Source organism: Furipterus horrens, unplaced genomic scaffold (genome assembly GCF_987537825.1).
Source record: "Furipterus horrens unplaced genomic scaffold, mFurHor1.1.pri manual_scaffold_3, whole genome shotgun sequence".
Lineage (NCBI taxonomy): Eukaryota > Metazoa > Chordata > Mammalia > Chiroptera > Furipteridae > Furipterus > Furipterus horrens.
In genome coordinates, this window is record NW_028327173.1 from 35,449,265 (window position 1) to 35,476,650 (window position 27,386).

Genomic DNA, 27,386 nt, shown 5'->3' on the forward strand with positions numbered 1-27,386 from the left:
CATAGAAACTCAATAAATATAGATTTCTTTTCTTTCTTTCACATGTTAATTCAACAATTGATTTCCCCAATGCAAACATCAAAATTTAACTGCAGACCCATAAATCCAGCCACCTAGATGTAACATAGGCAACTTAACATACAAAGTCCAGAAATATCAGCGAAGAATTTATTAAATGATCAACTCATGAAGATAGGAACCACACTTGTCACATTCACCTCTGCATTTCCAAAGCCTGGCTCAAAACAGGTACTCAGCAAATATTTGCAGACTCTGGGTGCACATATGAATTGAGTGTTCTTATGTCTCCAATGTACCAAACTGGCCCTTCTCCCAGGAGCACCAATGGGGACTACAATCTAGCCCTGGAATGTTAATTAAGAGACTGGGTATTCTGACCTTCTCTTCAAAATTTTCCCATGCCCTTTCTGAGTTTGATACTGCTTCAGCAGTCCCCATGTCAGGGGTATTAGCTTTGAGTAGCAGCAGTCAGCCAATGTATCAGCATGCAGCAAGCCTAGATCCAATCCTGGAGAACTCTAACACCCCCAACAAGCAGAACTTCAAGAACACTGATGGTGTCCAACACACCCACAACTACTTCCACGTATTTCTGGTCTAGGGTTTACACCTAGCTCATATTTTGGTTTATATGTCAGAGGTAAACCTGAAGCAGAATACTCAAGTTTGATTAGCCAAGAATTTCCTTTAAAATGTATGAAGCAATACCATCTTAACACTTAACTAATAAAATCCATGTTTATTTATAAACCCTGCACATGTAAGGAATTTAATTAGTAAGCTACAAAGAGCAAAAACTCTCTGAATGACTGAAAAAAAATCCATGCTATCATTTGATGTGTCCCCCCAATTTCAAATCCTAACCTCCAAAGATGATGCTAGGAGGTCAGGACTTTGGGAGGTGCTTAAGCCATTGAGGGAAGCCTCATTAATGGGATTAGCACCTTATAAAAGAGGATCCAGAGAGATCCCTAGCACCTTCTGGGTTGTGCAGATACAACAAGAAGTCTGCAGTCAGGCAGAGAGCCCTACCATGACCATGTTGGTACCCTGATCTCAGCATTCCAGCCTCTAAAACTATAATAAATTTCTGTTTACAAGCCGCCCAGCGTGAACCTAAGACACTCCAGCAGAACAATGTCACCAAACTAACACTAACGTTTGGGAATTAGTTACATTAATGTCTACTGATTAGAAATATTTTCTGTTATAGCACTTGCCCTTGCAAAACTCTAATGTTTGTAAAAAGAAATTCTTAGTTTAAAAATACAAAACCTTGGCCAGTGTGGCTCAGTGGGTTGAAGCATCGTCCTGTACACCAAAAGGCTGCTGGTTCAATTTCCAGTCAGGGCACATGCCTAGGTTGTGGGTTCAATCCCCAATCAGGCTGCCTGACAGGTAACCAATTAATGCTTCTCTGTTACATTGATGTCTCTCTCTCTCTCTCTCTCTCTTTCTCTTTCTCTCTCTCTCTCTCTCTCTCTCTCTCTCTCTCTCTCTCTCTCTCTCTCTCTCTCTCTCTCTCTCTCTCTCTCTCTCTCCCCCTCCCTTCCTCTCTCTGTCTGTCTGTCTGTCTCTCTCAAAGCAATGAAAAAATGTCCTCTGGTGAGGATAAAAAAAATTTTTTTTAATTAAAAACATACAAAAAACTGCTGGCTATTTTTTATTCTGAATCATTCAAAAACTTTCATATGACTCTCTGAATCTTACCTGTTTGTTTAGGATACCTTTGCCATCTGTGTCAGCTAAATCCCAAATCTGAAAAAAAAAAAAAAAAAGTATCAATCTATATTTTAAACAACAATCATCTTAAAGATAAATTAAATCCCTGCAATTTACAGCTTCATGATCTTTGGTATTCAGATGTAAGAATCACAGAATTAAGCCCTGGCCAGTGTGGTTCAGTTGGTTGGAGTGTCATCCCACACACCAAGAAGTTGCGGGTTCGATTCTTGGGTAAGGCACATACTTAGGTTGCAGGGTCGATCCCTGGTTGAGTGTGTACAGAAGGCAAACCAATCAATACTTCTCTCTCACATCAATGTCTGTCTGTCTGTCTGTCTGTCTGTCTCTCTCTATCTCTAAAAGCAATGAAAATGTCCTCTGATGAGATTTTTTTTTCTTAATTTTTTTAAAGAATCATAGAATTAAAAGTGGAAAGAAACCTTGAAGATCATTTAGTGCAACACTACACAAAGATACTAAGGCCACTAAGGCCCAGTAAAGTTAAGTGACACCCAAGAATATTTAAAGCATCAAGGAAAGAACTGAAACCTGGGTCCTAACTTCCAATGCAATGCCTTTTTCATTAACCCAGGTTCTAACTCCAAGTCTAATGCTCTTTCTACTAAAACATACTACCTTTATTTTAGATCTTTACTAAGATAATAGTCTTTCTTATGGGCAAGTTGAAATAGTTAATGTTTATTTGTGAATAATTAAATTATTAATGAAAAATTTTAAGATTTTTGAATCCATATCATGTATAAGGATTCACCAGGAGATCAAGCCAGCAGAGGGACTTTCCATTTTTTTGTGCTTTTTCTTAAGCCTCTCATCCCCCACTCTATTCACCACATATAAAGTGCAGTTAGAGACGGTTATAATAGGGGAAGTAGAGATAGAGCCAACTCTGCGTGGGTGGCAAGGCTCCCAGTCTGCACCGTTTCTCCCCACAATACCCGAATGTACTATTACTTCCTCATTTCATCCTACTAAAATATAATTTGTTTTCTAACCATCTGAAAAACACCTTACTTTTCAAATCCCCTTCACTGCATTACTGTAACTGCCGCTATTACTCAGTTCTAACTTCTAAGTTTCTCAATGGTATGTTTCTGAATTTGCATCCTATTTATCTACATTACTAAATATTCATTATAATCTAGTTATAATGAACAAATAGTACCTTTCCAAGTATCAAGTCTGGAAGCCCTGATTTTTTCAGGAAAACAGCAGCATCAGAAGCCAATACCCTTCCAGTATTGCCAGTATCAACCTGTAAAAATACGAACAGTAAGCTGACAACAAACACAAAATTATTTGCCTTCCTTGCTATGACGGGGAACTGGCTTTTTCAAAAAGGGAGTGGGAATCCTTTAACTAAACCAAGGCCTAGGAATATAGATAGCCATCTAAGTAGAGTACCCTCTAGACAGCACTGGCATTTTACAAAGTGTTTTTCATCGGGTCCATTATACAAATGACAGACCTGAAGCTCAGAGGAAACAGAGCAAATTAGTGGAGTCATAACATTAACACATTATCCCCGGACTCCAGGTCTTTTGTAGTTGCCTTTTAAATTCCAATAAACTTAAATGGCAATAGGAGGGAAAGGGCAGCATTGCCTGGAGAGGTCTCTGACAAATGAGAAAAGCTGCATATGTGATCTGTTTTTTCAGCACCTTTAAATCATTAACTTCTGCTTTTACACTTACTGTCAGAAACTGCAACACTTTATTTAAAAAAAAAAAAAATCAAAGCAGCTTTAAAACCAGCAGTGATTTCATAATAAAATTAAAACATTTTAAAAATTGTTAAGCTCCTAAAGCACATTAAGGGTAACACATCATTTTAACTGAGAGGGACTTCCCTTTAAGATAGAATGAGGTCACCAAGAACAGAAAAAAACAGTTCAAAAAAAAAAAAAAACAGAAAAGAAAAAGAAAAACCAATCACTTCTGTAAAGATTTCCTAAAGTTCTATTTGTAAAAGTGAAAAAATTTCAGTTATGGGAAAGATAACATGACACTGGGATATTTGTGAGCTAGCTCTTTTTCCAAGTTAGTTAAAAGGCTTAAGTTTGTTGTAAACACATACAAAACATTCCAGACAAACCAATCCCATCCAAGAAGCAGAAGACAAATCCTTTCTTTCAAGTGCTAGTAAATCTGGCACTCAGCAAAAAAGGAAGAATTGCCCAATCCAAAATTGGGGTAACAGGGAAGTAGAAAAAGGGTTGGGAAATCTGCCTCTAGACTTTTCCATAACTCCTTTTCTTTCCCCACTTCCTGACCAGGGTAGGGGAAAAAAAGAACACCTACCCCAGCAATGTCTAAATATAGAGGCACTCAGGGGAAACATTATTGAAACTCTTATGAAATACTTATATTATACACTATATTTCAATTGAGAATTTTACTGTCTTCCATTCTTTTGGTTACTAAAATAAATTAAGCACAGCCATTTAGTCATTGTCATCTACAGGCAGTTTCTATTGTACTCTGATGCTTGTCTAAAAGCTCTGCTATAAGCTACCTGTGACAATTATGTCTTCAACAATCTCAAGAGCCTCATCTAAATGACTATATCCTGAACTCTGAATTGTTAACACTTCAAAATACAGACTTTTGGGTACAGACTTTTGAGCTGACAGCACTTAAACAACTTTCAGACCGTATGGGGAACTGTCAGAATTTCCAAGACTCTTTGCAGTCCAGACATAGAGATCTGTCCAGAAAAAGTCCAGCCAATGTTAACATAATGAGGTTTGTGCGATATCAATGTAATCTGGCAGCCAAGGGGAGTGGGCTGGAATGCGCATGCTTCAACAATGAGGACTTCACTGTACTAGTCAGTGGGGGTGGTAGATGCCATTAAGTGAGCATGTGTAGTGTGTGGCCATTGCATTCAAAATGACCAAATGAGTAGAGCAACGAATCTGCAACAAATTTTGCATTAAGCTTCAACATTCCTCCACAGAAACTATTTGGATGATTCAGAAGGCCGCTGCTATGGGCAAATGGTGATTGGCAGCTTCATTACGACAACACACCTACTCATGCATCATTAGTGCAGAGGGTTTTGGCAAAATATCAAATCACCCAGGTGACTCAGCCCATCTACAGCACAGATTTGGTGCCCTGTGACTTCTGGTTTTTCTCAAAAGTAAAATCACCTTTGAAAGGGAAGAGATTTCACAACTGTTGATGAGATTTAGGAAAATATGACAGAATAGGTGATGGCAATTGGGAGGACTGTGTGAAGTTCCAAGATGCCTACTTTGAAGGGGACTGAGGCATCATTGTCCTGTGTATAATGTTTCCTGTATCTTGTATCTTCAATAAATGTCTCTATTTTTCATATTACATGGCTGGATACTTTCTGGAAAGACCTCATATTTTATGAAAGGAGACTCCTGACCCAAGATGCAAAACAAGAATTATACAGGACTGAATGAACTATGGGAAAATGTAATTATGGTTATTACTTGAAATATTGTTGGTATTTTTAATATTCTATTTTGTAATAGATAAGTGAAAAAGACTTTGTTTTTCTTCTTATACTATATCTAATCCTCAATTTAGTAGGCTCTGTGTTTGTAAAGTGAATGAAATAGTTTTCAATAGTATCTGATTCTCCCTGACTCTTTAGAATTCAAAATCAAATCCTTTAACTTAATGTCCTAGTTTTATGGCGATATTGTAATTATTATATAAATAAAAATTTTGTTTCCTTTTTTATCAGGATATAATTGAGAAAATTGTGGAAAACAAGATCATACTTGAGAATTATTATATTTTATTTAGATAGAACAAGCCACTATTAAGGAAAAAGAACTAGCCCACAGGAGAAAACTGGTTGCAACTTGGTTTATAAGGTCCCAGTCTCTCAGACAGTTAAAGCAAGGTCATTTGGCAGACTAAGATCCTTAGCAGACCTGGGAAAACTCAAAATGAGATCTATTCACTCAAACTTATATGTGCTGCAGGTGAAATATGCAGGGAGAATTTCTAAGGTTTAGATTCTAGCCTCAAAATACAGGAACAAATAAAGAGCCTTTATAAAATACAATCTGAGATACTTTAAACATTTTAGGCAGAAATTAATTTTCTGGTCATAGAATTTGTTAAATAGTGAATGTATGGCTCTAGATTTGCAAGACACACTATGTATATAGCCAGGTCAAATATAATGAGACCAGCCTTTTTTGTGATCAGAATCACAAGGTGAGATATTAGGAAAAACTATCCAATATTTAGAAATGGGCAAATGAAATTGTCTACACTCTCAGGAGATTATCTAACCTATGGTACGCACTCGTGACTGACTTTCGATCAAGTAGGCTATTTTATACTCTGTAAAGACAGTGAATAAGTTATAGAAAAATGACAAAAATGCAAATGACTCCTGTCTATACCAATGAAATGAGAATTTTGTCTATAGAATATAAATCTCTATAACTCATTCTCATTTTTACGTCTTACTAGTTCTCCCAATAATAAATGAGTTTAATAAAATCCTTGACACATGTCCATTTTACATGTATATGAGTCATAGTTTTAACTTTATAAATATTAAAATTTAATAAGTCTTAGAAACAACTAAAAGTCATTTCCATTTGGCTTACAAATTAACTTGGATATTTGTTTCTGGATGAATACATCTAATGTTATATGATTTTTAAGATACATAAATATTTGAGAAAATTAAGTGTTTGGGTTTAATTATCTTTCCTTCATTTTCTAAGAGCTTATCAAAAGTATTAAGTACTCAAAGCAGGAGGCTAAAGTACAAAAAATTGAAAACTAAGACATGTTAAATTTATTCAGCTGACTGGTAATCTGCATATATACAATCAAGGTTGAAAATATATTTTATGTTCAATCTAGGAAGACAAACAAAAATCTTACCTGTCTATAGTATTTTTCATACACAGGGTTCCCACTTGATAACTAAAATAAATAAATAATTAGAAATTAAATGTTATTCAGTAACTTCTATTAATATATTTGCATTCATTCAGTAGATATTTGAAAAATAAAGACAAATAGGATTAAAATATCCTTTATTTCAAAAAACTGGGTTTTGTTTCTTTTGGGCGGGGAAATGAGAATGAATAAAGGCAGCCACAACAGATTACCAAGAATCAAGTATAATAAATTAAACACGAACTTTAAAATTACTCTTGACATCAGAACTCTTTTCCTCATGCAAAATTTTATTCAAAACCCAACATATAACAAATTAGGGATGAAATGCTAGTTAAAGACAGTTGAAAGACCGAAAGCCTTAAGCAGTTAACCGCTACCCAAGTGCCCAAAGTACCCATGAATACAATTCAAAACCACCTCAATAAAATAATAAAATGAATACACAAATGGATGGTACTATCATCAGATCTGAAATGCTTATAGGCAGGAAGTGCCATTCAGTTTATAACACAGTTCAAAGGGTTTCCTGGTCAGCTGATGAACAGACTTATCACCTCATCTGAAAAACAGTTTAGGAGAATGAATGTTTGAAGGCTCAGGTTCACCCGTACATGAATGTGTAAGACTGTTCTGGAACCAGGAAGGGAGTTTAGGACAGCTTCATGGGGGTGATATCAATCATGCAGCAATTTGAAGTATGAGTGGAAAGAGAGGATGATCTCTACACAAGTAACAGCATGCACAAGGCAAGCATGCAACAGAAAGCTCAATTATGTTGAAAAGAATCACTAGGAGTTCTGAATGGTGATACGATGTGAAGATAAGATTTTGAAGTTTTGTATAAGGCAACTTATGAAGGTCTTCATCTACCTGGTAAAAGTAAAGAAAATGAGGATGGAAAAAGGGGACAAATTCCAGAGCTATGAACTTAGTATTAGTTCTAGGTGATTATTTGTGAAGAAGAAAAGTAGACTAGAAAGTGGAGTGCTACTTAGGAAATAAATTTAATGGCCCAGTAAAGAATCTGAACACTGGTAAGAGTAGAAAAGAAGGACATGCTTTGAGAAAAAGTTTTTAAGATAGATTTGATAGGACTTATTAAATAGATGAGGGCGCAGGAGCTTAGTTAGAAATACATACATAAAACAGGGAAAATATCTTCAAGCATCAAGGTTGGGCCTATAGTCTTAATGGATACAAGACTGGATTAAGAAACCAACATTCACTGAGTGCCTACTTGGAGAACACATTCTGCTAAGTGCTTTATAAATAGTTCGACTCTTAATTCTTGTGTGCCACATATTACTATCCCACTTCACAAATGAGAAAACCTAGCATGAAGTCCAATTACATGTGCCAGGCTACGGTACTCAGTTGTTTGGTCAAACACCAGTCTAGATGTTACTGTAAAGGTATTTTTTTAGATGTGATTAGTATTTAAATTAGAAGACTCTGAGTAACGCAAATTACTCTCCGTAATGTGGGTGGGCATCATCCAATCAGTTGAAGGCTTTAAGAGGAAAGAATGGGGTTCCCTGAGAAAGAAGGAATTCTGTCTCCAGAATGCCTTCAGACTTAGCTGCAACATGAACTCTTCCTTGGGTCCCCAGCTTGCTGGCCTGCCCTTCAGATTTAGGACTTGCCAGCTTCCACACACAAGCCAATTCCTTAAAATTAATCAGTATGTATGTGTGTCCCCTATTGGTTCTGTTTCTCTGGGGAACCCTAATATACCTAGTCTCAGAGAGGTTACTTGTCCAAGCTTTTAAATGGCAGAGACTGGACTTAAATGCAGTCCCACTCCCAACTCTTTCACAATACCATGCTGCTTCCCATATGCCCTGATTTACAACCTGCTGTCTCAGCATCCCATCCAGGTTCCCATGCCTCAGATTTCTTCTCATTTTCTTGAATGAACTCTTATTATTAATTGCTCCATTAAAACAAACTAAGATGGATTCAGTATACCTCTAACAGTATACACCTAGCTTCTGGCCAAGGCATCAGCTAATACTGCGTTAAGTAGTGCTTTTATCACTTGAATAAGTGATGAAATCTGGAAGAGAACTAGTGATAATTCCATCTTTCTTTTCCTGATTCTTTACTGATACAGCATAACTAACACTTTCTTTTAGGTGTTAGTTACACCATGCAGAAGACTCAGTGAGAAGTATCCTCAGATGCACGCAACCATGGACAGCTAACTCCTTATAGCCTTTCGAGACAGTGGAAAAAGTATTTGGCACTGGTGCTCCTGCTGGCTATTTGGTGTGCCAGTCAGTACAGTGACATGTGCAATGACCTGCAAGATGCACCAGGCAACCAGCTGGCTAAGTCAGTGGAGAATTCTAGGTTAAGTGGGAGGAGTCAAGTCTAAAAACTCTTGAGGTGGTTTTGTCATTTATTGCAGAGTATAAATCTGTAACTGTTTATTTCATTGTTTCGCAATCATTTTTAGTATCCAATAAGCCCTTTCAGTTGCAATGAGCTAAAATGAAGAAACTGTATATTTAATACAAAATTAAGAACTAAACTTCCATCTCTGTAGAAAATGAATAAAGAGACCATTTGCATAAAACTTTTGAAGCTATTTCTATTTAAACTGGAGTTCTAGGACATAACTGTTATGAGTTAGCTGCAACTGTCAAAATTTACAAATGTTTTCATATATTCACAGTTAAAATTTTTTAAGGATAAAAATACTACTGAATAAAAACAAAACATTTCAACACGGCAATATGTGTACTCTGCTTGCAACCTATCATCAGATTTTAAAGACTGGAATCTTTGAAAACTGACTTTATAAATTCAACCTAAGTGTCTCACTATTGAATCTTCTTGAAAACAATTTGCATTTTGTTCAAAATTAGTTGGAAATCTTTAATCAAAGAGTAAAGTTCAATGATTAAAGCTCCCCAAAAACTTTAGCTTTGAAGCTTTTAGCAAATACAAATTATTATACACAGTATTTATATCCCTCAAAAGCAAGGGAAGAACTGATGAGAACTCAAATACTATACAAGACTTAATCTTGAAATTCTATAATTATACTTTGTAATGAATTGTAGGAGTCCCACAAAAAAGTATTCCTATTTTTAACTGAAAAAATTTATATTCTGTACTGGAATTAAATTAAATTACAGAAAACCTACAATTCTGTAGCATCTATATTTAATGACAAGATTTGTCTTATAAAAATATTTGTCAAAAAGAGTACCTTTAGTAGAGGCAAAAAGACACTGATTGTGAAAATATTGGAGCTGATAAATGTATAGTTTTCAATAAGAAAAAATAGAATTAAGAATATTCTCCATTTAGCAAAAATTTTCTTGAACTAACCAGGTACATCAGAACGTATACAGAAAATATACTGGCAATTTAAAATATTACTGGTTACAGAGAAGGGTCAACTATAAGGGTCAACAATCACAAAATGTAAAATGTAACTCTGAAAAATACTGCAGGCAGTTCTATGAAAAAATGAAAACTAGTTAAACTATATTAGAAAATAATTACATTGTTCAAAAAGTATGAAAGATAGCTTTGGCTAAGATTTAAAAATCAAATCTGATTACCAAGAATAATTATTGTTTATGTTTTTTAATATTCTGATAATCAATGTGAAGACTTTATTTTGTCATAATATTAAACAAATGTTTTAGAAATTTTTATTTTTGAAAACAGACTTTGAATAGAACTGTTTTACTGATCTACCAGTGTAATAAAACCATTTTGGTGGCCAAAAAATAAATATATTAAAAACTTACAGAACTGAAAATATAGTGTGTCCCTTTCATTCTCAAAAATGACCCAACTTGAATGAAAATTATATATTCATCCTGTTTACAGGCAGGGGTATAAATAATTTGCTGGAAAAAGTAAATGATATATGTTCCCTCAGCAATGAAGACTTAATTTTTAAAGACAATTCTGTTGAATTTTCAGTGCCCAGAAAAAAAGAAAAACTCATACATAGTAAGGACTCCTGACCCCAAACTGTACCTTATTAATCATCACATTACAAACTCATTGGGTTACTACATAAACACATTTGAGAAGGCATGAGCTTACTTAAGTGTTCTAAAGTACACCTTGTGCTGATTACCCTACTTATACGATACAGCTAAGTGAGAATGGAAAAAGCCACTCAAATTGCCAATTCACTCATCAAGCAAGATGACCAAAGTGTTTTTGGTGTGTCTCAGTAAAATTGGCTTTTTAACTGAAATATAACAATTTTAGAGTTAAAAAAATACACAATACACATAATGATGCACAGAAAAAAATTTGAATGGTTTAGCTAAAACGGTAACAGTGATTACATCTGGATAATGGGATTATGATGATTTTTAAATTCTTTACACTACTCTGTATTCTCCAAAAATGTTTTTATAATAAGCATACCCTACTTTTTTCTATAAGTAAAATTAAACAATAAAGCTATTTTCAATTTGGGGAAAAATATAGAACTCCAAAAATTTGAAATCCTATTCATGCAGCATATTAAATTGATCGATTTTCATATGAACCATTCTTTCAAGTTTATCTTTTCCTGGAAATAATGCAAAAGCCAGGAAATAGAAAGCATCCTTTTTCAGCCAAATGACAGAAACTCTTACTGGAAAAATACTGTCAGTTTACCTATACTGTAATGTGAAAAAAAGTCCTGCTGCTTTTTAATCTTCAGTTTAGTAAAATACTATCAGTGTGTTACTGTGGGCCATACATACTCCACCAATTAGTCATTTGGCCTACTCCTGTTTTAGAACGCGGAAGTTGTTCTGGGGGTTGTCTACTGATAACTCATGCAGACCCTGCAGATAATTATTTAGACCAGAAATTGTAATTGCTTAACATCTACCCAGAAGGAACTAGAAACAAGACTTTCTACTATGAAATTGGAGGAGGGTATAATTTTGGTGCATGGGTACAGGGATAATACTCAACCAGTCTGAATTTCAGTATTCTGTATAATTATTGGACCACCATGTTTCGATTTAGAGTTGAGAAAATACAATAACTCTGGCTGGAGTATGTACATGAACATTAAACTTGATAATGTGTTGATGAGGGAAAGTAGCTAGTATGACTAAGAATACTTAAAATGAGCAATTTTGCTTCCTAGTTCAGGGTCTATTGAAATATTATGCAAATACACTTTATACTACGTATATAATCTATGTGATTCCATATAAGACTCAATATATTAACATACAAACATATCACTCATTTATTCAAACAACTGCTGATCCACTATGTGTTACTGTGCTAGTCACTCCTTACATGGAGATGAACAAATAGGATAACTTCTTTGACCTCCTGGAACTTAGTCTTAAGGCAGAAAAAAGAAAGAAAAAATTATAATACAACAATTAAATACAAAAATGTACTTGGTTCATTAAGCTGACTGATAGGCAAGCAAGAAAGTATTCAAATAAATTGTACTTATTATCATTATTACCAGGCAGAAACAAAGTACAGCGAGAAATACACTGAGGAAATATAAAGTTAAAAAACTTGCTTGTTCATTTATTACTCACTCATTTAGACATTTATTGTACAGCAGTCCCCCATTATCCATGGTTTCATTTTTCACAGTTTCATTTCACAGTTTTAGTTACCAAAAGTCAAATACCTATTCAAAAATATTAAATAGAAAATTCCAGAAATAAAAAACTCACAAGTTTTAAATTGTGTGCTATTCCAAGTAGAGTAATGAACTCTTGCCCTATCCTGCTTCAGCCTGCCTGGAACGTGAGTCATCCCTTTGTGCAGCATACCCACATTATATGTGCAATAAAATATTTAGGGAGAGAGACCACATACACATAACTCATTATATTATAATGTTATAACTGCTCTATATAAGGTTCAGTACAATCTGTGATTTCAGGCACCCACTGGGTGTACTGGAACATATCCCCTGTGGATAAGGGGGACTACCACTGGACAGCTGTATGCTGAGATACTGAGAATACTAAAATAAGTAAGAAACTACAGTCTCTGACATTGAGATCTGAGTATAGAGGGAAAACAGCCAATAACAAACCACTGTGATAAGTGCAACGAGAGGGAGCAAATACAGGTGCTACGGTGTCAGAGATAGCTGAGGGGGACAGAAGAGGAAAAGCCAGGTCTGAATTATGGCATCCTCTTCCCTTATCCTGCTTCATTGTTCTTCCTAGCTCTTAGCACTATCTGACATTTATATCTGCTTGTTCTGTTTGTTTCTGTTGGTCTCCCTCACTCACAATATTAACCCAGGGGGACAGTGACTTGTCTTGCTCACTATGTATTAACAGTATGGATACAAATACTTTGGAGATACTACATGCTCTATATTTGTAAAGTGAATGAATCAAAGGAGAGGAAGAGAAATTCGGCACAGCAAGAAATAGATACAAAAAAAGGTATGAGAAATGGGCAATGCTGGGTGTTCTTGGTCAATAATTATAATAGCAAATATTTATATTTACTAAGGACATACTTATGGGCCAGACACTATTCTCAGCACTTGACTTATATTACCTCATCTAATTATCACAACTCTATAAAGTATACTCTTATTCACATTCTACATATGAAAAATCTGAAACACATGTTAAATAAATGCCCCAATTCACACAGCTAGTAAACAAATGGTAGAACTAGATTCCAAGCCACACAGTACAATGCCAGGGCTCACTCTTTTAACCACTACCCAAAAGCACTGAAAATTGACAACATCTCTGAGTTGTTTTGACATATATGTTGGAAGGAAGGAAAGAAGGAAGGAAGGAAGGAAGGAAGGAAGGAAGGAAATACCGACTATAACCAGTCTTTGTGAATATGACATGCTTCATATATTTAAAACCCTGTATGTGTTACTCATTAGTAGCATTAGTTTCTTAAAGATAGGAACTACATTTACAAGCAAATGGCCAGGTAAATCCACCCCACTCCCAAGTTTCCAATTCTGATTCAGAGTAGGACTGCAGAGAGGTCTAATAATTTACATTTCTAAAACCATGCCAAGAACCCCTGAGCTACATAACCATAATGTGAATTAAATCTCTTTCAAACACTAGGTTTCCTGAACATCAACGACTGAACTAGACACCTTCAAAGTACTGAAAATATATGCATGTTTTTCCCCAAAGATCAGGAACAAGTGTCTACTTTGGACACTTTTTTCCTACATTTAGAACTAATAAATGAGTTCAGCGAAGTTGCAGGATACAAAGTCAATATACAAACATTAATTGTATTGTTATATACTTGCAGTGAATATGAAAATGAAATTAAATCAATTCCATTCAAACAGCTTAAGAATAAATTTTTTTAAACCTTAAGAATAAGTTTAACAAAAGTATAAAACTTATACTCTAAACATCACAAGACATTGTTGAACAAAATTAAAGATACATATATAAGCGGGAAAAAAAGGTTCGTTTTGAGGTGATAAAAATGCTCTGAAACTGACTATGCTGATGATTGTACACATCTATGAATAGATCACTGAACTGTAAATTTTAAATGGAAAAATTATATTATATGTGGATTACATGTCAATAAAGCTGTTCAAAAAGTTTAATTGTGCACACTCTCCCTCCTAGGACTTTCCTTCCCCTCTCTTCTTCCCCCCAAGGTGTGCATCTCCTTAACCCTAAGGGACCCCAGGAGGCCTGCAACCAGGGAGCAATGCGCAGCAGCAGGTCCTCCTGGGCTAATTCCCTGAACTTGTCTCCAAAGCCTCCATCTTCTCTGATTTCCCAGTGAGCCAAAGCAGCCCCGCCAAGGCTCACTCCTTCCCTATAATATTTCTACGGAGCCAAAGCAGCCCCACCGAGGCTCTCTCCTGTTGCTTCTTCTCTCTAAGCCGCCCTTGTTTCACTGTCCCTAGCTTTAATAAACATACTCTGAAAAATTTAATTAATTTTCAAAAAATGTTTAGAGGAACAACAGGGCAGGAAGTTCAAAGTAAGTCTCTTAACACCAAAACAATTTTTAAACATTTTATAACTTCAGTACCTCTAGTACTTCTTAAAATTACTTGATGGCTCAAATTTCTAAATGCAAGCATAGTTCAAAAATAATCATTAATTTTGACACATGGAGTATTTTTAAACTAGTACTAGAATTAACTCAGTAAGTTTACAATTTGCAGAATATGCTTTTCCTTTCCTAGCCTCGAGATAAAAACTATAATTAGTACCTAAAATATTCCAGTTTTAAATATTTAAAACATTTATTAAACATGTATAAGTATACAAGTCGTGTCACTTATACACTATTTTTAAGAATAAAATACTTAGTGAAGTTTTCATTGTAAGGGTTTTTCTGGTGAGGTTATAGGAAAAAGTCTTGCCCGCCTTAATCTAAAAACCCTGGTACTGGTAAAATTTCTGGAAGAAATTAGTAGTAAAGAGCGGTGAGGGTATAAAAGAAAAAATCTGCCAAGCACAGAAACAAATCATTACATTTCAAGCAAGTGTGGTTCAAAGTACAGTCAATACAGTTCAATTTTTGAACTGTTCTAAAGAGCCAGATGGTCCAGAATTGACCCCCCAAATCTTACAAAGCCCTGTGCCAGAAAACAAAACAAAACAAAACACAGAACAGAATGTAAGAACAGACTAAGAATGAATGCAGTCCAGCCAGCAAAGGATGAAAACTGGAGGCAAACTGAAATGATCCAATCTTCTTTAAGCTCTCAACTTTTAATGCCAATTTCCTACATTAAGTGAACTTTACAAATTATAAATGGCCTTCGCAGCCAAATTAAACATGCTCAACTTAGTTCCTTCACAACAGTATTTTAGACATTATTGCTCCTGAGAAAATTACTGCTGTCTGCTTTGCCATTCAAGATCTTTTAAACATAAACTATACAAAAATCTTTCAAGTTTTCAAAACTCAAAAATATCATTAAAAAGCAACTCAGTCATGTACTACCATATATAACTACAAAAATGAATTCAGTGAACACTATATCAAAGGTTATTTGCAACAGCATTAATATAATTGATATATAATTATCCGTATGAATAAGGGCTTGATTAATAAACTATAAAATATCTAAGAATCAACCAATTAATGCATAAGTGAAACAACAAATCACTGTTACACAGTCTCCCTCTCTCTCCCTTCCTCTACCTCTAAAATCAATTAATAAATCAAATTTTTTAAAGTAAACATTTAAAAAATAAAAAACCTAAAATTTGAAAAATGGGATGGATGGTAGTAATCCATGCTTTTTCTTGCTATTTTTATGCACATCAAATTTTCTCATCAAATGAGTGAAGAATTTCCTAAATGAAAAAAAAATTAAATAATAGTTCAGCATATAAGTATTAATAACAGCACTTCTATTTACTAAATATCTCCTATATTCAAACAATGTGTATACATCACGCATAAGGAAAAGTTAAGTTTAAGTAACTTGCCATAGTTAACCAGAGAATACAAGTCGCCAAGGAAGAATTCACATCTAGCTTTGTTTTGTACTAAGTCTAGTGCTCGTCCCACTAAATAAAACATCTCTCAGTATCCCTGGGATAGAAATCTTGATACCATGTATATTTTACATAAGATTTTAGAATCACAGCTTCTTTAAATCCTTTTGTAATGTCCTATACTCTAGATTAAAAATTCTTGCTTTATTACAAAGTTCCATCATAATCACAGGATATTCAACAGCACTCCAGTGCCTTACTTCTATCATCCTTTATCATAGCACTTATCACTCTAGAGTCAGTGTTGATCTCCCTAATAGACTAAAAGACACCTCAGCCCATGAGTCTAGGTCTTATTCTCTCTGTATCTCCAAGGCCTAGCACACTGGTAACACACAGGAGGCATTCTGTAAGTATTTCCTGAAATAAAAGAGAATCAACAAACAATAATGGAAGAAACTTTAATATATATGTTTCATATTTTTAAGTATATACATAATATACCTGGGTTGTAGCTATACAATAAAATATGGAATGAGGTTGTCAATAATCCTTAGTGTCAGTTATGTATGAAAATTCTAATGAAGTGCAACATACCACAGAAAATAGCCCCCTAAGGACTTCTGGTCACAATGGAGGCATAGGTAGACACACTTGGCATCCTTGTGCAACCATAAAAAGGATCACAACTAACCTCAAAACAAAAAAAATACCAGAACTGCCAGAAAATCGAACTGTATGGAAGTCCAACAATGAAGGATTTAAAGAAGTCATATTCATCCAGATGGGTAGGAAGGATGGAGCTGGGGAACTGGGGTAGAGAGGACACAGTGTGATGGAGGCAGCCAGCAGAAGAGGTGGTCTAAAATTCACATGTGGTTGATAAAAATCAGGAGTGATACCTTGGGAGCAAATGATCCCAGCCCCAGGCCAAGCCAGGCAGCCCAGGGTTCCAATACAGAGAAAATAAAGCCTCAGAACTTCTGACTGTAAAAACTAATGGGGGTTGGGGCAGTGGAAGAGACTGCCTGTCACTCAGGAGAGTCCGTTTAAAGGGTCCACAGAGCCCTAGAACATGCGCAAACCCACCTCCACTGGGAACCACCACCAATGCAACAGCCAGAAGGGCGCCAGTTGCATACAGGAAGGGGGTGAAGTGACTGGAAACATGGAGAGAGCCCATCAAGCCCCCAGCAGCCAAGCAGCAGCACTGTCTCTCTCCAACTGCTCCCCCACATACAGAGCCACAAAGCAGTGAAGCAGGTTGCCCTGTCATAGCAAATACTTAATTGGTTGGTACAAAATAGACAGGGGGAAGTTAAGAATAGTATAGGAAAGGGTGAAGCCAAAGAACTTACACACACGATGCATGGACATGAACTAAGGGGGGGAGATTGCTGGAGGGAAATAGGGTACTGGGTGGAAATAGGAAAAGGGGAAAAAGTGGTACAACAGTAATAGCATAATCAATAAAATATCCCCTGGCTGCTGTGGCTCAGTGGATTGAGCGTCGGCCTGTGCACCAAGTGTTGCTGGTTCGATTCCCAGGCAGGGCACATGACTAGGTTGCACGTCAGGTCCCCAGTTGGGGGCACGAGTGAGAGGCAACCACACAGCAATGTTTCTCTCCCTCTCTTTCTCCTTTCCCCTCTCTCTAAAAATAAACAAACAAATTATTTTTTTAATAAATAAAATATACCAAAAAAAAAAAAGCTCTATAAATAGCTAAAACCCACCAATTAAAAGTATTTCTCTACTGGTGGTAGTTGTTATTATTATTAATAGCTGCTACCATTTAAACTGATCCAAAACATTTATACCCATATTATGCATAATCTTCACAACAAATACAGGTTTATTCCCCATTTTACAGATTTAATAAAATAGAGGCTAAGAAATTTGTTATAGTAAAATCAAATAAAGGAATAACCCTAAGACATTCTGACTGCAAAGCCCAGGATATCCCATCATTTCATCCTCTCAACAATGTTCATATCCAATCCTTAGACCTAGTGGTTCTAGGTTTTATTTAACAAAACAGCTTGTTCCTTAGGGAATTTTTCTCTGATATATGGTATCGTCTTTATCAATAGAATTTGGAAGGATCTCCAAATCCCAAATTACCATATGCAAGAGAGTATCAGTTTGAAAGTAAATATTGGCATGATGTACATGAACCTAGACAGGCTTAGGTTTTCATGAGTTAAGAGATTCCTAGAGGTTGCAAAATGTAAATCTATGTTCTATCATTTTTAAAAAACAATGCACTATAACTTGGTACAACAATCACTTTCTAGGGATGTGGTCTATGCAATAAACTAATTTTCACATAAGAAGTTGCAGCCTAGAACATATGTTCAGTTATAACCAAGGAATGGCACCAAAATTTGTTCTATCAGAACTATTTTGTCCTTAAAAATAGAGACATTCAATTTATGAGTCATTTATACTACCTGGGTTATAAGCCTGGCTCTACTACTTAGCCACAGCCTGACCTTGAACAAATTACTTCACCTCTGTGCCTAAGGCTTCTCTTTTTGCAAAACAAGAATTACGTATAAGGATGATCCAGTTATCAAATTGTAAGGATTACTGAATAGTTCATCAGGTTGTAAGAATTACTGAAAGTGCCTGACACATCATAAATGCTCAATAAGTATTAATAATTATTGTTATTATTATCCCAATATTGACCTCTCTCTCTCTCCCTCTAGTCCTTTCATACACTCACACAGGTGCACACACATGCACACAAACCACATACACACACAAAACCCACTCTCTTAATAATCTGTTACTTTTACCTAACAATAGAGAAATGTAATATGTGAATGTTCATTTTCATCCTAAATTTGTTTGAAATATTGTCAATGAATGTTTACAGGACACGGCACAGCAAATGAGCTTGAGAATAGATGTTCCTGGGTTCAAATCTCAAATCTACCACTTAAACCAACCCGGAGTAAGTAATACAGAAGATTATAAACTCCTACTTGTAGAAAGACTGGAGATTAAGTAAAATAATATATGTAAATCACCTAAACATACCTACTGCTTATCAGGAATTTAATGTCAGTCTTTTTCCTTCTCAATAGTGGCATAAGAATGTTATCCTTCCAAGATCTTTTGCATTCATATTTAGCCCACTAGACAGATTTGTTCCACAACTAGAATAAGACCACTAAGAAAGGCGCAGATAAATCACACATAAAATTAAATTCACAGTTTCCAGTTGTCTTACCATTTAAGTGTTTTAACCTCAATATCTATGCACAATTAGTCATTCATGGCTCGTTGCAGGTTAAGGAGTACTGTAAAAATATGAAAACAAAGTATTCCCCCATCCCTATCCCAAGAAAGCACATACCTCTGTTACTTCATATATTCCTTGATGGATCACTAAGGTTAAAAAGTATATATTTAAATCAGTGATTTTCAACTAGGGGGAATTTTGTCTCTCAGGAAACATTTGGCGGTGTATGGAGATATTTCTGGTAGTCCCAACTGGAGAGCATGCTACTAGCATCTCATGGATAAGGATGGTTCAAAGCATCGCACGATGCACAATACAGCTCCCCACACCAAATAATTACCTAGCTCAAAATGTCAATAGTGTCAAGACTGAAAAACCATCATCTAAAAATATCCAAAGTATTATGATATAGAAGTTTACCCAAAGAAGTATGTTCTAGTCCCAGTGTTCTTGGCCAAATTCTTATTTTTATTGAAAATGTAACAAGAAATAAGCAGCTTGGTTATTTCAGATGGCAAACTCCCGGTACTATTAAATTTCCATTACAAAATCCCCAATCTAAAGGGGGAGGAAGTGAAGCTGACTTTCCTCTGTATATTTGTACCACATAAAAACAAGTCTGTTTGTTTTTTAAAGATTTTACTTATTTATTTTTAGAGAGGGGAAAGGAGGGAGAAAGAGAGGAAGAGAAACAGCAATGTGTGATTGCCTCTCGCATGCCCCCAACTGGGGAGCTGTTTGGCAACCCAGGCATGTGCCCTGACTGGGAATTGAACCGGAAATCCTTTGGTTTGCAGGCTGGCACTGAATCCACTGAGCCACACCAGCCAAGGCTAAAAATGAGTTTTTAAAAGAGCTACAACCTTTAGATTTTAATTGCACCTCCAATTCATGAAAACATTACTTATGTCACAAAGGTAAGTTTCTTCACTTCTATCTTACTTTTATACAAAATATTAAAAAGTTCACATTTATGTGATAGGAAAACACACAACATGAGGCCAGCTTTTAACAAATATCATTTTTATATATCAGGCTGACAATGATCAAAAGTTTGATAATATACTATGTTGATGAAACTGGAGAAAAAGGCACAAACACTGTTGCTGAATGCAAATTAGCAATAGCTATTCAAATTAAAAATATTCTTTGGCCCCCAAATTATACCCACTTAAAACTAATGCACCTACTCACAAGTGCACAGAGGTGAAAAGAACGTTCACTGTTGGCAGTAACAAAAGAATGGAAACATCATAAACATCTATCATTAAGATGGTTAGTTAAATTATAGTATATTCATATAAGGGAAAGTGAAGTTCTGAAAATAATGAGGGAGAGGTGTATGTGTTGGTATAGAATATAGATCAATTAAGCTTAATAATAGCCACAAAACAATATGCAGCTTACTCAAAGGAAAAATAAAAAATATATGCAGAGTATATATATGTCTATATAAATATATATGTATTTGCATATATATCATAGACTGTTGCTGGAAATAGATACAAGAAATTGGCAAGACAGACTGCCTGTAAGGGGACTAAGGGCCCAGAACAGGAAGGCAACTTTCTCTGGTATTGTTTGAATTTTTTTAACATGGGTTTATTCTAGCTCTTTTATTTACTAACTGTAAAATTTAAGTATTCTTCAATTTGAAATGATGATAATAATAGCCTAGCTCCTTGGTTATTATGAAATCAAATGAAAGAGCATAAAATGCTTTATAAATTATAAAGCAGAACACAAAATTATAAATTAGTCCTCTGAATGAATTCTCTAAACCGATTATTTTTATCATTCTTCTGACTAATTTCTCTAAACCAAAAATGATTAAAATGAAATGCAAGTGTAGATTTACTGTTAGAATACAGGTGTTTTCCTTTACCTATAGTTACTGGCTTCAATTTAAAAGAGTAAATTTTCAAAAAGTTGTCACAGAGACGGTAAATCAGCTGATTACAGAAGGAGTACACATTCACCACTAAAAAGAAGGTAAATAAAGACTATACCCATGCTATTACAAAATCTTGGGTCTTTTTTCTATGCATGTTTAATTAGGTTAGATCATTTGTCTAAATATTATGTTTCCACTTTACTGTAATACAGCATTCAAATTACATTCCTCAGATTATTATAAGCTTCTTAAAAATTAATTTTTAATGAAGGCACAATATTTTATCTTCTTGATTAGAGTTTAAGCACTTTAAAATGAAATTCCAGGATATGGTCTTGCCTAATGAACTCTGTCTGGATTAACTTTTCATTTATTTCTCCAAGTAACCAGATTATCTATCTTTCTCTTTCTGTTCAACACCCTCAAAGCAATTTTCCTGCTTCTGGTTTCCCAGAGTTCCAATTTTACTATGTCCAAAACTCATATATAAAATGTGTTTGTAATTCCTTGAAAAGCAGGTACAGCACCTTAGATTGAGCCCTAAATCAGACTATTACTGAGAGAGGAGATTAGAACTATGAGTTGTTACTAAATAAAGATGCTCAATCTTTTTCTACCATGTGTCTGCAAAGAGTAAAAACAAAGAAATACTCTTAGGTTATTCCTGGGAGACCACTATTGGACAAACCCAACTGTTCCTAATTAATTTTAACTATGACAACTCCTCCCAAATGCTGAACATTCCAACCCATTTTTGAGAACAGTTAGTATCATTCAAGAAAGGATATTTCCTGAGAATACTGGATTATCATTTACATACTTTGCCCTGTATTTACTGTCATAATTAATTGTTAAACCAGCCCATTAAGGTGATACACTTACTAACACAACTGCTTAATTTTTTAAAGTTGAAAATAAATACCAGACACTGAAATTATGGGAGGTTTTTCCTTCCAATTTTCAAATTTTCTATAATACAGTTGTTATCATTCTTGCAATTAAAAAAAAAAAGCATTAAAAGGAAAATTATTCTTATAGCATTTATTGTTTCAGACCATATACTAAGATTATTTTAAGCCTCATGCTAAGGACTTTTTCATTATTGAAAAAAATAATCCTTGACCTGGCTGGCGTGGCTCAGTTGGTTGAGCATGAGCCAGCAAAGTGAAGGGTCGCAGGTTCAATTTCTGGTCAGAACACATGCCTGGGTTGTGGTTGCAGCCCACTCCCAGGTCAGGACACATGTGACAGGCAACCAACCAACCAATGTTTCTCTCCCTCTCTTTCTCCCCACCCCTTCCCCTTTCTCTAAAATAAGTAAATAAATAAATAAATAATTTTTTTTAAAGACTTGGATTCAGGATTAATTCTTGAAGAAAAAAAATCTTTGCTAAATTAAAACAAGAAAACTTCAGCATAAAACAACTGCTGGAACATTATTTAAAATACTTATATCATGTCTATTTCAATAAAATAAAACCTGTATCGTCATCAAGAGCACTACTATGCACCCATAATTGTACTGTCCAGAGAGCATGAAAGACACTGGAGATTCAGAGGCATAAGACAAGTTTACTACCTAATTAAGACAACAAGGCCTATACTGAAAAAGAGAAACAAAAACACAAGGGAGCACTGGATATGCCAAGCATCTAGTACACAGTGGGGTATAATGAAATAAACATCTTTTGTTGGAGTCCTACAGATCTTGTTTCAAATCTTAGCTCTACCACTTACTATTTATGTAAATTACTTTCTTAATTTGTAAAGTGTTAGATTAAGTGAAGTAAAATTCCTGACATATACTAACACGCAAAGGGAAGCTAATAATTACTGTTATTATTAGGGATAAAGTCTTGAGGAAGAAATGGGCAACTGGAAAAACTTTTGAAGAGCAGTATTAATATCTTTTTTGTCATCTATCACCATAAGCAAAAATCACAAGATCTTTCTCAAATTTCACTTCTTATTGACAAGAAAAAAAAAAAAAAAAAAACACTAAATGTCTAGTGAAAACAACTAAAATTAGAAAACACTAATGTACACAGCACTAAGTACCATGGGGAAGTCACCAATAAATCTACAAATCATAGAATATGATCTATAAAAAAGAATATTAATTGGAAAGGTCCTAAGATCAGCTAATCCAAATTCCCCTACTAAAATATAAGTTGTGAGTTTCATCTCCAAGCTCCAAGATTGTTATCTATTTTGTTCATTAGTATATCCTCAGTACCTAGATTAATTACTAGCACAATGAATGCTCAACAAATACTCACCAAATAAATATTAAAGTTAAGAAAATTGAGGCCTAGAGACTTAACTCAATGTATGGCATTGGGTTAAGCTTGGCAGAGCTGGGACTGGAACTAACATTTCATTACTCTAATAGTCTATCTTCTCTAGAAGCTGGAGTATAATTTATTTTGGTGGTTGGGGAGTTGAAGGGTTGATTGGCAGGCAGGGGAAGAGGTAGGAAGGAGTAAATTAACACATTTTTTTCACATTTTCCTGTCAGTTTTACTTAACTGATAAAGGCAAAAAATATATATGTAAACAAGACAATCCCAACACAGTGCCTAGCACACAATAGGTAACAAATATTTCTTGAATGAATGAACCTGCTCCAAAACCATTATTATCTCCTGACCAGAGGTGGACACTAACTCTAGTATCTGTTTAATTTTTGTAACTGTCATAGAGCCCTTTAGAATTCTCAGTCACACACAAAACAAAGTTATTAATCACATTCTTCTAGAAGGGCACTGAGGGTGAAGAGATGAAATGAAAGACATCCCTGTCCTTGAGGATCTCTTTCTCTTGAGTATGCCTCTGTCTGTGTCTGTGTGTGTGAGTGTATGGGTCTGTGTGTTGGGGGAAGAGTAGACATAAACATATTAATAATGAATGTGAAACTAGGTTGCATTGTTGTCTCAGTTTATTGCCTCAAACAGTTAAAAATTTAAATTAAAACAAAAAACAAAATACACGAATCAGCAAAGTTTTAGATTACCAAGGAGACACACTTAGGGTATATTAACACTTGGGAAGATCCTTTTTCCTGTGCCTTTACGAAATATTTTATTGCCTCTTTTACATCTTAAAATCAAAATATTCTAAGTTGACTTATTTGAATTGTCAACATACATGAACCATCTACATCCTCTCATATGTGAGACTCTGAAGGAGAATTCTGTATTTACTCTGTGTACATGTTAATATTTAAATATATAAAATACACACGGTCAATTTTTAATTATTTAACTCTATAAAACTGACAGTGCCTGAAGAAAACCTTCAGAAATGAATGCTAGTAAATAGAAATTAAAAACATAGTACCACTCAGGGAGAGAAAAAAGTAGGCGCACAGCTAAGAAGTAAATCTATAGACATCTTCAAGAGAACAAAATCTTCAAGAGGGAAAAAACTCCTGCTCAGAATTGGCCGACAGAGCCAGAGAGCAACAGCCTGCCAACAGGATCTTGTTTATTAATGCAAGTCACTAACTAGACTCGTAAAAAGTGAGCACCCAAAAGTCAATGTTGCCATTCCTCGAATTTGAGTTTCAGGAGAACCCTTCCAGAGATTCCCCAGCAAGACTAAATCACCACATTCCAAAGATTCTTCCCCTTTACCTGCTTGTCAAACTAGGATAAGCAACACCAAACAAATTGGGAAATAAACAGACTTTCTTAAGAGACTGGTAATTCCTGCAAGCTGAAGCTAGTTATTTGACCAGAGACACATGTTTACACGAGATTCCTGGTTCCTGGGGAGAAAATTCTTCACTCAGTCTATCCTAGAGTGCTAGGTGGAACACCCCAACTCTCTGGCCCAAAATGTATACCCTATCTCAGTGTTAAAACCTTGTAAGTACTGACAAATCCAGGCCAAGGAGACTACAAGGTACTAGGAGGCAAACAGGACGGCTGGGGTGGGCCCTGAGCGGGAAGTATCTGGCCACCGGCTCTGGGGAGAACAGGCTGAGAAGTTGAAACTCGGCTAAGTGTTGGTCAGAGGAGTGGGAAAGGACTGACAGGTGCACATCGCCTCAACCTCCTGGACGGCACAGGAAGATAGTAATTGGCTTTCCTCTTACAAAGAGGGAGGCACGAGGGTCCCAGAGTAGTTTTGAAAGGTTTTCTGGGAAGCACAAGGAGAGGGTTCTGAAGGAAAGAGAAAGGGAAGGGGAAAGATCCCTAGAACCGCTTTTGGTGAAGATTCCCCCACGATGAGTCATCTCCAGGGTCTGTTCCCAGCCCCAAGGCAGATGGAACCTCCACACCTGTAAAAGGATGTTTTCCTGTTATCCGCTGGGGCAGCGATTAAATACAAGTCCACCGGGTAGGAATGGAAGCAGACTTGAGCAGGAAAAGACTGATCGAGGGTCGGCTCCAGTAGGAAACCTGATCAAGCGGGGGAAGAGGCTGAATTTGGGGTTAGGGCTAGCAAGGTAAGTACTTAGATAGGATGAGACCTATTGGAATAGAGAAGAACCCTGGAGGAAACTCCTGGGGTAGGGTGGGCTTTCGTTGGACTCCAGTGGGAAAAGGCCGGTTTAGGGAGGAAAGATGCCTTGAACTCTCTCTCGGGAAGGTGACTCGAACTTGGCTAACGCTTTGCCGGGCTGAGGGCTGACCCGGGATGAGACTGATCAGCAGGAGCTCAACAGGCGCTCATCTGGGACGGACTGGTCTGGAAGGAGGAAACTTCTTGCGAGGGTGAAAGCGGAGTGGAAGGAAGAGGGGCTCGGCACCAGCTGAGCGGGGCGGGGGGCACGATTAACTCAGGGGGCTGCGGAGAGGTAGGGAGGAAAGGGCGCCGCGTGGGACGGGGATGGTGGCGCCCACCGACCCCAGGTGGGGTCGGGGCGTTCTCGGCGGAGCAGCCGGCTTGGGATGGCGCCCTCCCTCTGGCACACACGCACACGCTCTGGCTCCCCGCCGCCCCGCCCTGGGCCGAGAGAAACTGCACGGGTCGGTGAACCGTAGAGAGCGGTGGGGGAGGGGGCCAGTCGGGAACACCGGCCAGCCGGCCCAGCGGATGGGCTGGCAGCGTTACCTGTGTCAGGGAGAGCTGGGCCGCCGCAGCCATGGTGTTTCCATCATGCACGGGAGGGGAAGGAAGGACTGGCGGACGGGGGCTGGGGCGGGGAGAAGGCGGAGGGAGCGGCCGGAGGCAAGGCCGGGCGGGCAGGCGGGCGTCTCCCCTAACTTCAACAACTTCCCTCCTCTGGCTCGCAGAGCCTGGCCCCGCCCCGCACCGCGCAGGCCGGGCAGCACCCAAATCCTGGCGCCGGATTTTGCGCCGCCGGACCGGAGCCTGCCACCGAGTGGGGTTTACCGGTTGGGAAAACTCAGCGAGTATATGAAATTAAAAAGAAGGGAATCTGGAGGTACTGACAACTCCATATTTTGCCCTGGGAACTTTAGGCTTCTATGAAATAAAATAAATACATTAAAGATAGACGAAATTATACCTAAACTCCAGGTTTCTTATGAGAACTAAATGATACTCGTATAATGATATAAAATAATAACAGTATTTTATATACACCAAAATCTGAGCTAGATGATTTATTTTTGAATTGTAGAAATGAAGGAACTGAGTCATAAGCTGTACAAATGAGAAAACTAAAACATTTTTTAAAAGTGCCATAACTAAGGTCTTACAGCTGATTAGATAGCTGAAGTAGGATCCAGGCCTGACTCCAAAACCTTTCATCTAACCATCTCCTATTAGGGTGTGAAATTGAAAAAGACAACTTAAGTCATACCCTCCAGGAGCCAACATCTAGAAAGGAGAAAGAAGGAATACTTTGCTTGACTGCTTGCTGCCGGCAGCACTTAGATTGTTCAATAAAAGAGCACTGGGCCCTGACCATGTAACTCAGTTGGTTAGAGTGTCATCTGGATACACCAAGGTTACAGTTCCATCCCACCAATGAATGTAGAAATAAGTGGAATAACAAGTTGATGTTTCTCACTCTCCCTTCTCTCTCTCTCTCTCTCTCTCTCTCTTTCAATTTTTGAAAATTAAAAATAAATAAAAATGTAAACAGAGCACTTAGACAGACTCAGTTGCCTCCTAACTCCCATAGCCCACTCCTCCTACTTTCTTAAGACACAAGT

General features: G+C 36.6%; 1 protein-coding gene across 2 annotated transcripts in view; it reads right to left on the reverse strand.

Moving 5' to 3' along the window:
- EPS15 (epidermal growth factor receptor pathway substrate 15) overlaps window positions 1-26,437 on the reverse strand; it is a 113,020-nt gene extending 86,583 nt beyond the window's left edge. Inside the window, exons 1-4 of one of the 2 annotated variants that reach the window (XM_090269439.1) lie at window positions 26,317-26,434; window positions 6,654-6,695; window positions 2,930-3,019; window positions 1,732-1,779 (exon numbers count right to left, since the gene is read on the reverse strand). In XM_090269439.1, coding sequence (XP_090125565.1) covers window positions 1,732-1,779; window positions 2,930-3,019; window positions 6,654-6,695; window positions 26,317-26,349 — 213 coding nt within the window. In that variant the 5' untranslated portion in view covers window positions 26,350-26,434. Of the gene's footprint in view, window positions 1-1,731; window positions 1,780-2,929; window positions 3,020-6,653; window positions 6,696-26,316 lie in introns of both variants that reach the window. The other variant, XM_090269440.1, reaches the window with a different exon arrangement.
- Between the last annotated feature and the right edge of the window lie 949 nt (window positions 26,438-27,386).